The sequence below is a fragment of the Charadrius vociferus genome, unplaced genomic scaffold, assembly GCF_000708025.1.
Source record: "Charadrius vociferus isolate BGI_N301 unplaced genomic scaffold, ASM70802v2 scaffold1631, whole genome shotgun sequence".
Lineage (NCBI taxonomy): Eukaryota > Metazoa > Chordata > Aves > Charadriiformes > Charadriidae > Charadrius > Charadrius vociferus.
The window spans coordinates 196,990-209,849 of record NW_009647010.1 but is presented as its reverse complement, the minus strand read 5'-3'; the positions used below and the strand labels follow the sequence as shown (position 1 = coordinate 209,849).

The 12,860-nt window shown below is 48.3% G+C and overlaps 1 protein-coding gene across 2 annotated transcripts in view; it reads left to right on the top strand.

The window, feature by feature from the left end:
• The first annotated feature begins 416 nt into the window (after nucleotides 1-416).
• RBM19 (RNA binding motif protein 19) overlaps nucleotides 417-12,860 on the top strand; it is a 63,160-nt gene continuing 50,716 nt past the window's right edge. Inside the window, exons 1-16 of one of the 2 annotated variants that reach the window (XM_009895425.1) lie at nucleotides 417-599; nucleotides 1,130-1,261; nucleotides 1,494-1,532; nucleotides 2,089-2,302; nucleotides 3,399-3,672; nucleotides 4,152-4,224; nucleotides 4,538-4,616; nucleotides 5,356-5,427; nucleotides 6,138-6,338; nucleotides 7,180-7,310; nucleotides 7,714-7,835; nucleotides 8,616-8,712; nucleotides 9,128-9,238; nucleotides 9,716-9,916; nucleotides 10,414-10,531; nucleotides 12,159-12,164. In XM_009895425.1, coding sequence (XP_009893727.1) covers nucleotides 417-599; nucleotides 1,130-1,261; nucleotides 1,494-1,532; nucleotides 2,089-2,302; nucleotides 3,399-3,672; nucleotides 4,152-4,224; nucleotides 4,538-4,616; nucleotides 5,356-5,427; nucleotides 6,138-6,338; nucleotides 7,180-7,310; nucleotides 7,714-7,835; nucleotides 8,616-8,712; nucleotides 9,128-9,238; nucleotides 9,716-9,916; nucleotides 10,414-10,531; nucleotides 12,159-12,164 — 2,053 coding nt within the window. Of the gene's footprint in view, nucleotides 600-1,129; nucleotides 1,262-1,493; nucleotides 1,533-2,088; nucleotides 2,303-3,398; nucleotides 3,673-4,149; nucleotides 4,225-4,537; nucleotides 4,617-5,355; nucleotides 5,428-6,137; nucleotides 6,339-7,179; nucleotides 7,311-7,713; nucleotides 7,836-8,615; nucleotides 8,713-9,127; nucleotides 9,239-9,715; nucleotides 9,917-10,413; nucleotides 10,532-12,158; nucleotides 12,165-12,860 lie in introns of both variants that reach the window. The other variant, XM_009895426.1, reaches the window with a different exon arrangement.

Below are 12,860 nucleotides of genomic sequence, written 5' to 3'. Positions count from 1 at the left end.
AGCTTATTGTGGTCACTGTCGTTCCCTCATTCTCCAGCAGCTGGACATAGGTGTGCGCTGTGCCGCTCTGCTGCCACCTGGGTCCCCCGTAAAGGTGTCACCATGCCTGTGGTTGAATTTGGGGCTTGATTGTGGCAAACTAGTGCTGTGGGTCCCTGGGCTCCCCGAGAGCTGTGCGCACCCTTTAGCTCTGGGGGTGTTGCAGGCAGAGATCTGTACGTGTAGTAGGTTCATGGTGGAGATGAAAGCAGTTTGGTAGCTGATGGGTGGTGTTTTTTCTCAGCATTGCCACAGTTTGGCGTGGGTTCCTACAGCACTTCAGAAGCCTTCTGATAGCAAATGTCTTGCTTTTGGACGCAAAGCACCTCTCACTTCATTGCTGATTTGCCTTCCTGTTGTCCTTCCTTGTTTCCCAGATGAAGGAAGATCGCTTTCGGAAATTGTTTGCTGCCTTTGGCACGCTGACCGATTGTTGCTTGAAGTTCACCAAGGATGGCAAGTTCCGGAAATTTGGCTTCATTGGCTACAAGTCTGAAGATGAAGCTCAAACGGCACTGAACCATTTCAACAGAAGTTTCATAGACACCTCCAGAGTCACGGTGAGTTGATCTTTAAAAATATCTTTTTTTTGATTCTTCAGAAAGGTTGTCATCGGAGATTTTGGTGGTCTTAGGGTTGAATAGCCAGGGGCCAAGAAAACCTAAAGATCAAGTCCTCTGCAGCAAAAAACAGCAGAGCTTGGTGCCAGGTGTCACTGCTGGAGTCTCAACCAGGTACTTGATTGAGATGGGCTGTGTTTGTGCATTAGTAGTGATTTCAGTGCTGGTTAGAACAGCAGCGTCAGGTTTTGAGCTGTCATAATCTGAGCTTTTGAACTCGAGGTAATTTTTTATTTAAAGTCATTCATCTTGCTGTTCTGGACAGAGGATGGTTCATGATAAACAGGTACCTCTCACGTACCTCCGTGCTTCCAAAATAAATATCTCTGTGAAGTTGCCTGTTCTTCTGCACACACCCCCTCCATCCCATCAGGGTTATAAGAAATGTTCCTGAATGTGGCTTATCCAGCAATCACAGAACCAGACTGTTGAATTTATGTTTAATTAAAGATCTGATTGATTCTTTTCAGGTTGAGTTGTGCAAGTCTTTTGGTGACCCTTCAAAACCCAAAGCGTGGAGTAAGCACTCTCAGAAGACCCCTGCCTCAGAAAAACAGACCGAGAAACCTGTTGCAAGTGCAGCTCCTGCAGGCACAAAGAAAGTGAGTGTTGCTTGTTTCTTTGAGGCTCTGATGTACGTCGATGACTTGGCAGAGGGAGCGGTAGTCCAGTGTGTGGAGAAGGGGACAGAGTAGCCGGGATAGTGAATGTTGGAGTCCTGGTTCTGGTATTTTTTTGCCTTAGGATCTGTGTTCCCTGTACCATTAGGTTACCTGAGAAACGATCTTGGCTGTGCTTCTAATAAGACTTTTTTAAAATGGTTTCTTGTCCTAGGATAAAAAGAAGAAAGATCCAACGGAAAACTTAAAGGAGGTGAGTTGAGGCTGAACTGCAATCCCTATGTTCTTGCTAGCTTGTATTAGGAGTGAGAGCTGAGTGACTTTCCTGTACTGCTTCCAATGCAGTTAATTCAGGCAAGGTGTATGATTTAACCAGCTCTGTGACAGTCCAGTTTTACTGTAACAAACCATGATTTTAACAACCCCAACACTGGGACCAGTTTTTTAATTGTCACTTACTTCTTTGTGACCACACACTGTGTCCAGGACAACTTTGTTTCAATAATTCTGGTTTTTAACCATTTTGTCACATTTAACTTGTACATTTTTTTTCTCTTTTTTTAGTTTTTTGTTTTCTTCTTTAAAGTGCTTTCTAAACATCAATTACAAAAAAGAAAGGAGTAGGACTGAGAGATCTTGAAAGACTTCAATCACTTCAAGTGCTCACCTTGTGAGCATAAATTGACTCCCCTCTTAGGGATTTTTTTTTTACATTGCTGGAAATGAGATGATATCTTTGAATTAAAACTCACTAGTAGGTCTTCTGCGTCTGTCTTCACAGCTTGTCTGCTTGGTTTCTTTTTCAACAGCTGGAAGAAGATAAAACATTCCAGGAGTTCTTGGTGGTTCACCAGAAACGGTCTCAGGTGGCCACGTGGGCTAATGACACTTTAGCAGAGGAGCCCAAGAAGGGAAAATCAAAGCCAGCAGCTGATTATCTCAACTTTGATTCAGATGAATCTGAGGAGCTCAGTGAGGAGGAGGATGGGAATGAACCTTCTGAAGATGAGGAGGAAACTGAAGGTACCAAAAGGAGATATCACTGTTTGCTTGTCTTTCACACGGTGAATGTGAGAGCGGGTGTGCTGATCGGGCGTAACTCGGAGTCCTACCTCCAGATGAAGACAATGTAAACGGGAAGGTGGTTTCTCAGGCGTGAGACTCGTTCTGTGTGCTGTTGATGTATGGTTGTTTTCCCAAATGGGGGGAGATGTGGGAAAAGCAGTTTCTAATATTAAGGGGATGGCTTTTATGCTTTCCCTGGGTCCTTAAGTCAACGTCTAGGGAACGGTAACAGGGCAAACATTTGCATCTTTCCCTTAAAAGCTCTCCTATCCTGCAGCCACTTTCACCACCAGGATTTCCAGTGCTGGATATGGTTTCAGTTTATTTAGTAACCTGTAGCTGAACTTGTCTGGTCTGCCTTTGCTTATTTCTGGAAACATCGGTGTGTCCTTGGGCCTTTTCAGAGTTGATGGGAAGGGACAGAGTTCAGTATCTTGGATCCTGAAGGGAAAACTATATCTAGTGGGTTAACGTAGAAGACTGAGAAATCTGGGCTGCATTCTGGTGTATGTCTTCTTAGAATCCAGTGCCTCTGCGCCAGTGATGAATGTGGTTTTGGAGCCTTTCTCCCTCCTTGTATGGTATTTCCTTACGCTGTTCTTTTGGATTGAATGGCATTTCCCCACTGCTTCTGACCTCTCTTTGGTAATTAAAACGATCAGTCGATCTTTGGCAGGGAGCAGTGTTTTGGAGAAACACTTTCCTCTCCTTTACCTTGCAAGACTAAACTGAACAATTGAAAACCTTCCCTGGGGTCTGTCTGAAGTATTTAGTTAAAATAGAGATGAAATACTCTGCTATGGAGTTCCTCAACCTCCTTTCTAATTTGTTTTATACGTGAACTGTTGCTTTGAAAAATAGTCATCCAGACATGTCAGTCTGGAATTGCTGAGATAAAATTGCTCTGCTATTTTCAAGCTGTTTGTCCCCTTGAAAAGGGTAGAGGAGGGGGAGGTGGTTCTTGTGATTGCGTCTGTTCCCAGCTTTTTACCTGGCTGGGGAGAGAGCAGCAGCATCTGTGTGCAAAAATTCTCTGGTCTGTCCTCTTTGACAGCAAAGAAAGGAGAGAAGAAGGCAGCTACCAGCAAAGACCTCTCGGATATGGATTACCTGAAATCTAAAGTGGTGAAGGATTCTTCCTCCTTATCCAGTTCAGAGGAAGAAACAGACAGTGAGGAGGCAGAAGAGGAAAGTGAGAGTGAGGAGGATTCAAGCATTGCAGAAACTGTTGGTACCCACACAGATAAAAGGGTGAAGCCAAAAACCCAGCAAACACAGCAAGAAACGCCAGCGGAGAAGAAGAAAAAAGGACCCACGCTAGAGGTATAGCTGAATTAGACTTTTGTCTTATCTAAAGCAGGAGCTTTCTGGGATAGTATTACGTGTCTGTCAGTCTCTCCAGGGATGAGCTGAAAGCTTGAAGTCTGCGGGACCCCCTAGGTACCAGCTTTCTTGGCTCACTGGGCAGGACCCATTAAAAAACTTTGCTGGATCTCCTCTTAGTGCTGATTGAATTTCTGGGAGGTGGGGCTTCCAAACAAGTGCTGCTAGTGCCCTTCTCAGAGGCTTTTCTGTTTTCCTATGCCCGTCTCTGTCTGCAGGAAACGCTGTTCTGCAGACCTCTGTTTTTAGCGACTGGGTTTGACTGCCCCAGGCTGATGCAGTTGCGAGAATCTCTTGATATTCTCTCCCACTGTTCAGCTTCTTGTTTGCTGGACAAGACCAGCTTGTTGTGCTGTGACTTTTGTTGTTTTCTCACTCAGCTTCTTTTCCTCTTCTTTTTTTCCCCCGATCCTTCTGTCCAGAGCCAAGACAGCTCAGCGGAAGCCAGCACACCACACACAGTGAAACTTCGTGGTGCCCCCTTGAACATCACTGAGGCAAGCTTTGTAACCGAGTTGGGAGTGGAGGCTTAAGGGTGTTCTCAGCGCGTAACTAGGCATGATCTTTGCAGAGGCTTCTTATCTTCACTTCTGGAGCTGTATGAGCGGTTGGGGAAACTTTTGAATTGGCTGTGTGCAGAAATGTTGTGTGTTGCGTGTGGTGTTTTTTATAGTGTATGTAAAAAAAAAATAATAAAAAATCCACAACACAAACAAAAAAAACCCCAAAACCCACAAACAACCCTAAGTCTGAAACGTGCTGCTTACTGTATCTGAGAACTTACTTAAACAAGTATAATTCTTCCTGCAGCAAAAGATTCGTGAATTCTTCTTGCCTCTGAAGCCAGTGGCGATCCGGATAGGGAAAAATGCCCAGGGGAAAAATACAGGTAATGTCTATATGTGGAAGGGGTTTGGATCTGTGAATTAAGAGGACCTCTGCTCTTTTCATCTGCAATTCCAAATCGCTGGCTCACGTCCCGATTCTCACAGACCTTTGTGTGACTTTGCGGCTCACCTGCCCTAGTTGCCGTCCGTAGGATGCCGTGGGCAGAGTAATGTTGGCTGTGCTCCCTTAGGAGTAGCAGCAGGAGCCTTTTCTTTGATCTGCCTCCGGAACTTTCCAAAACATCCCAAACCACGCCAAGGAAAGGCTGCTTCTTCTGGGATAGCTACAGCAGCACCCGGGGACTTTGCTGACCTGTGCGTACGGGCTGCAGAGCAGTCTGTAGCCGAGGTGGGTCTCCTGACCTCCAGTGGCTACTGGAGGTACCCATCAGAAAAAGAGTGGAGCAGATCCTTAGAGCTGGCAGGGAACTTTGCTACATACTGTTTTCCTTTCATTGCCTAACAGCAGATGCACCTTTTATTTGCTGTTGGAGACACCTGTGAAGGCCTACTTCAGCTGTTAAGTCAGGCTTCTTTGGTTTACATGTAGAGAATAAGCTTTTAAAAGGCAGCCTTCCAGTCTGACATGGCCATTTTCAGGCTGGATTGAAACTTTAATGGGAGCTGAATGCTTTATCTATAGGAATCTATATTAAAGAAAGCCCAATTCACCCTTAATTAGCCAATTAGTGGTTGTGTGTTCCCCACATGATGCTCAGTTGGACCTTTCCTTCCTCCAAGGTTGTATCTTTGTTGACTTGAAGAGTGAAGCTGAAGTGCAGAGGGCCTTGAAGCGAAAAAAAGAATACATAGGTAAGGGCTGTCTGTTCCTTCTTGTTCCGGCTGATGTCGATGGCAGGGTGCTCAGCTGCTGAAGTGTTCGCTGCAGAAGTACCTCCCGTTGTTTTAATTTTTCCCAGGCAGATGGTGGGGGGTGGTTTCCTCCACCGAGGGGATGCGGGATAAGCCAGGTGCTGTGTCAGGAGCAGCACAGAACTGGCAAGTGACTGAGCTGCGTGTGTTGCTCTTCGGCCCTCGTTTTTTGTGACGTGCTTCAAGTGTGTCTTGCTCTCGGTATAAAAATATTGTTTAAGGCTGGTTGGGATAGCGCAGGGGTTTTGTACAAAAGATTCTGTAAGCCTGTGTTTGAAACCTGGTTTTGGCCTAGTCCTTAGCTGAACTACTAGAGTTAGATTTGCGAAAATCCTACGCAGAATGGGAGTATCTACTTGTAAGCCTGTGCACTCGGTTGGCGCAGGCAGAAAAGCTGGAGCTCTGTGAGAGGAAGGGAGACTGTGGAGCTGTCTGGGAAATGTTATCCTGATTTTTATGAAGACTGATCTCTTGCGGCCCCCCCCCCCCTCTTTAAAAAAAAAAAAAAATCAGGCAGAGATCTGCTCAAAGCTTCTGGAATTGAAATTGCTTGTGTCACTGCTATAAGCTCAGGCTCTTTGTGCATTGCTATTGATTGCCCACGGCCTTGGGAAGCATCTAATGTGCCTCTGTGTGTGTTTGCGGATTAGGTGGACGATGCATTGAGGTATTCCGGTGCAGGAATACCCCAAAAGAAACTATTACGGCAAAACCTGATAACCAGCCATGGCAAAGGAGGAAGAGGGATGATGAGGAAGAGGAGGACTTGTCTGAATCAGGGAGACTTTTTGTCAGGAATCTTCCCTTTACTAGCACTGAGGAGGATTTGGAAAAAATCTTTTCCAAGTACGGTAAGTATTTGCTGCAGGACTGGGATTTGCAGGGCTACATCCTTCCTTTGTGCACACAGAGGTTTTCTTGCTGGGTGTGAGTGGACAAAGCTCTGTGTCCCACAGCCTTGAATATGGACCGACTCCCGTCATCTTTATTGCCTGGTTGGGGTGGTGCGTGGCTGCTCGACTTTGAAACTGATGCTGGCTCCGTGCTGCTTTGCTCGAAGCGTGTGCTGCTGTGTGCCTGTGCCCTCACCCCTCTCATCGCATCTCCGATGCAGCGGTAAAAGCTCTTGCCAGTCAGTGAAGGCTCGTAGTCCTAGTGGGATGGGGAGGAGGAGAAGATAACCAAAAGCACCTGCTGCACGAAATACTGATCGCGCAGATACCTAGATGCTGTAGGTAAGAGGTGAATCTCTTGATATACACCCCAAATTCACGTTTGGCCTGTCAGGTGGAAGCTTGAAGCTTCCCTTTTCTAGCTCAAAGTTAAACAAATTTAAGGCTGTCTTGGCATTAGAGTGTCCTGGAGGGTAGAGAGGGTTAGGCTGTGGAAATCTTTATTCCTGACTGAAGGTAAATACAACTGCTCAGACTTTGCCTGGTTTGTGTCGCGTGTCAAAGCCCTGTGAGCTGCCACGGGGTGCACAACCAGAGTTGGGGTACTTTTGCTGGGCCTCTCTTGTCAGCCTGCAGCCACGGCTCCTCGCCCAGGCTGGTGGCTTGCTGCACACCCTCTGCAGTATTCGGAGCTGCTCCCTGGCTCCTCTCCCGCCTGGCTTTGGCCAGGAGGTGCCAGTTCAGAGCGTGTGGTGGCTGTGCGAGGACATTTCTCATGGAAAAGCTTTGCCTTTTGCAGGACCCCTCTCGGAGATCCATTTCCCTATAGACAGGCTGACCAAGAAATCCAAAGGATTTGCTTTCATCACCTACATGATTCCCGAGCACGCGGTGAAGGCCTACGCAGAAATGGATGGGCAAGTGTTCCAGGTACAGTGACTGATGGTTTTCCTGTGCTGTTGGACTACTGCTGGTGGGAATATTTGCGAGTAATGTGGCCCAGCGTTTGCTTCTGGGCTTTGCTGAAAAGGTGGAGTCTCTTCTGCCTTGCTGTATGGGAACACAGTTGGTTTTGGTAGAGCAGGCTGGTTTGAACAGCCTCACGGGTACCAAAGTCTGAGCTAGAGGTGGAGAAGGAGATCCGAGTCTCAGTTGCTCTCATTGTGTGGCTCCTCTAACTTCCCATAACGTCTCCTTTGGGAAGGAAGGTTCCCTCCTTCCACTACGGCTGCTTGACTAGGAAAGGTGCCAGAAAATTTCCTCCACTCTGCTTAGTTCATGAACTTCTGGGGGTTAGTTCAGAGCTGTTTGACTGCTTCTTCCATTCTTCTAGGGTAGAATGATGCATCTTTTACCGTCCACAATCAAAAAGGAAAAAAGTCAAGATTTGGATGCGGAAGAGTCTTCCTCCTACAAAAAGCAGAAAGAGGCCAAGGACAAAGCCAACAGTGCCAGGTACAGAGGTGTCTTGTAGTGGAGCAAGACAACACAACCTGCCAAATTCCAAAGTGGCGGGAAAGCATGTGGGGTCTTTGCAGGGGCTGTATAGATTCCCCGAGTCACTAAAGCACTTGCTGTGTGGCTCTGTTTCCTTTCTCTCTTACCTACTTGATTCCTCTGTCCAAGTAGCTGTAGTAGTTCAGTGAGCAGCAGAAACTGAGACAAATGTGGGTTTGAATGTCTTTGTGTACAAGTTTATTTCTCTGGTGTCTAATAAAAATTGGTCTGATGCTGTAATTAGGGTGGGGGTTTCAAATTAGTTGGGTATTTCTTTTCTACTTGGTCACTTGTATTTCTGAAACTTGCAGGGACTTTATCTTTCTATGTGAGAAATTAGTTTGAAAGAAGTGGCTGATACTTTCTAACTGGAAGGGAAAGGAATGCAACCTTGCTTGTGTGGGATTTGTGCTTTTTAGGAAATCAGTTGGAAAAAAAACCAAAACACGTTTGCTCCTCTGCACCAACATCTGGACTTCTAGCTGTAACTGCAGAGCTGTGACCAGGGAAGAGGAGCTAAGCTGCCCACATTGCAGCCTTCCTGTTCGCTTTCTGGTCACGTCTCCCTCATCCTGCCCCTTATCTAAGGATATTGCACCCTTCTTTCCCTCTGACTCTTCACCCTGGATGCTAATGATTGCATTTAAAGGTGTTTTTTCCCAGGACCATTGAATAGAGAGATGCAGGTGGAAGAAGGGTCCGCACGACTCTCAACCTGGCTCTGCTTTCTCTTTCCAGCTCTCACAACTGGAACACGTTGTTTGTGGGGACAAACGCTGTGGCTGATGCCATTGCTCAGAAGTACAACGCTTCCAAAAGCCAAGTGCTGGATCATGTGAGTTGGGTTATTGATTGGCTGGGATGGGAGATCACTTTCCTACTTGTTTCCTTATGCCCAAGGCCTTCCTCTGTGTGTGAACGAGCACCGTGCAGGCTGAGAGATCATTGCTGCTGTAGCTTCTCTGTGGGGTCTGAGCCTAACAATCTCTTTGTCACTGGAAGGCAAAGTGACGCTCCCAGCCCTCCTTCCCACTCTGCTTTTGCATTTCTACATAACTAGAAGTTGATGGGAATTTGCTGCTTCCTGGAAACTTCATTTTGCCTTGGGAAGTGTTCTGACTTCAAAAGCAAAACTCCCAGCAGCTTCAGAGGAACTGCAGCATTTTACTTGCAAGCTCTTTGCCAAATTTCCTTTGCATCTGCCTCTGAGAGCAGCAGGAACAACAGGTGACTGACTTTCTTGCCTGCAGGAGAGTAAAGACAGCGTGGCAGTGAGGGTTGCTCTGGGAGAAACTGAGCTGGTCCAGGAAATTCGACGGTTCCTCATTGAGAACGGAGTCAGCCTGGATTCCTTCAGTCAGGTGAGATGCTTAGCTGGAGGCAGCAATGTGGACCTACCTCTTCCATACGATGGCCTAGTCCTTATGTCCTCAGCTCTCTTTGAAATTATTAATTAAATCCTCAGCATCTTGCAGGATTGAACCCTTACATGGGTTAGGAAATGTTCTGTCCATTTGAAAGTGCAGCTGCCCTTGGGATGGTTGAAACACATAGCGTGATGGCTTATAGTATGACGGTCAGCTTGCTGTAGGCAGAGGAGTTGTCCTGTGTCTGTACCAGTGTGGAGCTGAAGCTCCTGTTTGGGGAACAGGGAGGTTGTACTGGGGAGTGGATCTTATAGGAAGTGTTTTCTAAATGGCTGTTGGCCCTCTTGGGCCCTGGAAAGGGGTGATGTGGAGTGAGAGGGCACGGCGTGTTGGATCTTCAGTTAGTAAGATATTGGGGTTTGCTTTTTTAAATCCCGTCTCCCCCTTTTTCCCCCCCACCGAACGTGGCAGGCTGCTGGTGAGCGGAGTAAAACGGTGATCCTGGTGAAGAACCTCCCGGCCAGCACGAGCGTAGCGGAGCTGGAGGATGTCTTTGGCAAACACGGCAGCCTGGGCCGGGTGCTGCTGCCAGAAGGAGGCATCACGGCCATTGTGGAGTTCCTGGAGCCGACTGAGGCCAAGCAAGCATTCACCAAGCTGGCCTACTCCAAGGTGAGCATGGCGAGTGGTAGGCAGCTGCTTGGAGAGTGCGGATCTGCAGCTTGAAGCTGCAGAAAGGAGTGCTTGCTTCAAGTGTGAGGGGCGGAGGACTTTTGAGGGAGGTCAGTTATCCCAGAGCCACTGCTGTTATTCTCTGTTCCTTGGATTTAGGGAGATACCTCGTGCATCCTCGTGCAGCGGTGGCTGCGCAGGGCTCTCAACCTGCAGAAGGTGGCTGGAGGAGGGGGCTGCGACACATTTAGAAAAGCCTGGAGAGGATTTCTTTTACCTTTCCTGATACAGGAGTGTGCTACCTGGTAGACTCTGGTCCTGTGTGAGGCTGGAGACAGACTCTCCTGCAGTGAGAGAGCTTAGCCAGCTGGAAGAGTTGCTCAGCTTTTCCACTGCTGTTGTTTTCCGCTACAGAGCGCGAGGAAAAGCTGAGAGCAGAGGTTTTTCTTCAGGCCTTACCCTCCGCTCTTCATTTCTCCCCTGTGTTCTCTTTACAGTTTCATTCTGTGCCGTTGTATCTGGAATGGGCTCCAATGGGTGTCTTCTTCAGCCCAGCCCCTCAGAAAAAAACCCTTGAGGCTCCGGAAAAGGAGGACAAAGCAAGGCTGGTACCTGGTAAGAGCTTCGACTTTGGGACAGAGGTATCTCTGGTTGTTTCACCTCTCCTTTATGTGTAAAGCAGCAATGCTGATATTCCTGACCCTTTGGGGATGGAACCAGCCTCGCAAAGTCATCTGCACGGCCCTTAGGGTCACCTGCTCCGTTAGTTGATCATATCATGCAAGTGTTGTGCTCATTTCCATCCCTGCCCTCCTCCCCTCCTGGATAAGGTGTGGGCAGTGCAGTGCTGCTCATGGCACACAGGTCCAGTTTGGACTGGGCTAACTGGGAAGAGATGTTTGGCCCGGTCTGCTCTTGGCAGCAGCCGTTGGGAGGGCAGTAGCTGGTTTCTGTAAGCTGGACCTGGCCCCCTGAGTGTGTGTGCAGTCATGCCCTGTGCACGGTCACTGTCCCTGCCTGTGCAGCAACGACGGGAGTACTGGGCAGCAGTGGATGGAGTGGCTGACTTGCTGGTGACAGGTTGTGGGTCCCTGTGTATGTTTCTTCTGTGCTTTTGTGTCAAGCCCCGCTGTGTGCTTTGTCTGGGTGATTTCCTACCGCAAGGACACGACATTCCCTCCCTGATTATAACCTCTTTTTCCCTGTCCCAGGGGCTATAAAAATTAAATCTTGCCTATGTATTTTAAAACCTTTCAAGATCCTTTTAAAAAAGAAAAAGAGGAAGCCGAAGAAGTGTGTCTTTCTGTAGGTTTGTTTTGCTAGAAGATATTTCAGGACTCTGAGCTTTGGGTGGGAGGGAGAAAAGCTGATGAAAAGCCTCTTCCCGGGCTGCCGTTCTGCGCCTGGGTCACAGGGGAAGGCTGGAGCCAGGGAGAGGTGGGGGACCACTTTATCTCCCTGTAACTGGGACCCTCACCTGGAGATAAAGGGCTTTAAGCGCTAGAGCTCCTGGAAGGCTGCTCGGGGCTGATAATGGTCTTTGCTGCCAGCCTCTGGATCTGGGAGAGGGAAGGGAGGGGATGTGGAGTGAACGCCTCGCTCACAAAAGGGCTCTGGGCAGCAGCGCGTGGCTGTGTTGTATTGTGCCAACCGCAGACGGAGGCACCTCTTCATCCCGCCCCTGTCTCGCTGAATCTCTTCCCTCTTGCCTCAGACAAGCCTCCTTCAAAGGCGATCTGTTTTTTTTTCTGGGCCTTGTTGGCAAATACGCCGCTGGCTGGAGCGAGGAGGGTCGGACCATCCCACCAAAAAGGCTTGGGGAAATGACAGCCCTTGGGATGGAGCTGAGGGGTCTCTGCGCACCCCTGGCGCAGCGTAGGCTCTCCTCCTGCATAATGAGGGAGGAATAAGCCTAGAAAAATTGCCAAAGGGGATGTTAATGCCAAAGGGAGATGTGTAGTTTGCCCCTTCTGAGCACGGCATCAGCTGTGCTGTAGAGGATGAAGCTGCTCTAAAAGGCATGTGGTCTGGCAAGGAAAGGAGTTGGTGAGTCAATGGATGAGAGAGAGAAAGGATGTGCGTGCACTTGTGTGTATTTTCTGATGTCTGCTTCAGCTTCAGTGCAGGATCCAACAGATCTCTGCCCACCCTCCTGCGTGTGCGAAATCTCAGTAGCTTTGAGGCTTCTTCATCACGTTAAATAGACTTATTTTAGAAGCTGGGAAGGGAGGGGAATGGATAGATGGCTGTATGGATGGAGAGAGTCAAAACGCAGTTGCCAGAGCCTCCCTCCTTGGTAAGACCAACTGCCAATACCAGCGGGTTTGCCCACTGAGCAGCTGTACGGTATCCAGCTTTCTCTTAACTTCCCCAGCTCTGGGCAGGCGCTGGCAGCTCCACCACGGGGTTTGGGTGCCCCAGAGGAAGCTGTTGCACCGACTGCTGAATCACAGCTTGATGGTTTGGTTTTCTTTTTACAAGTTTGTCTTTGCAGAATCCCAACGCAAGGTTTGTACAAAATAATGTGCGTTGCTGTTGGCCTGAGCGAGGTTTCTGGGTGGCAGAGTATAAACTCTGGAAGTGTTGATGCCATAGTGAAGCCTTTTAAGACCACGGCCTCTGTGCTGGGTGCATTTCTCCATTGCCCTTCCCTATGTGTTTGGGTTTAACAGACCGTATTCCTTCACATGCTGATGGGGAAGTGGTCATTTCAGGTCCTGCAGATGCATATTGGCAAGAGATGAGGTTTCAGAGCAGCAGCGCAGAAGGATGCTCAAGCAAGTTTGGGCACCCTTGCCTAATTCAGCAGATGTCTGGCTGGGTTTGGTGTGAGGGTCTCTGAGTGCTGGGGAGGCAGGTTTGTGGAGTTTCTACACTCGAAGAATAGGCAATGTTTTAGTTTTCATGGGGACGTGTTTGTATACTGTGTGTTGAGCTGCTTCAG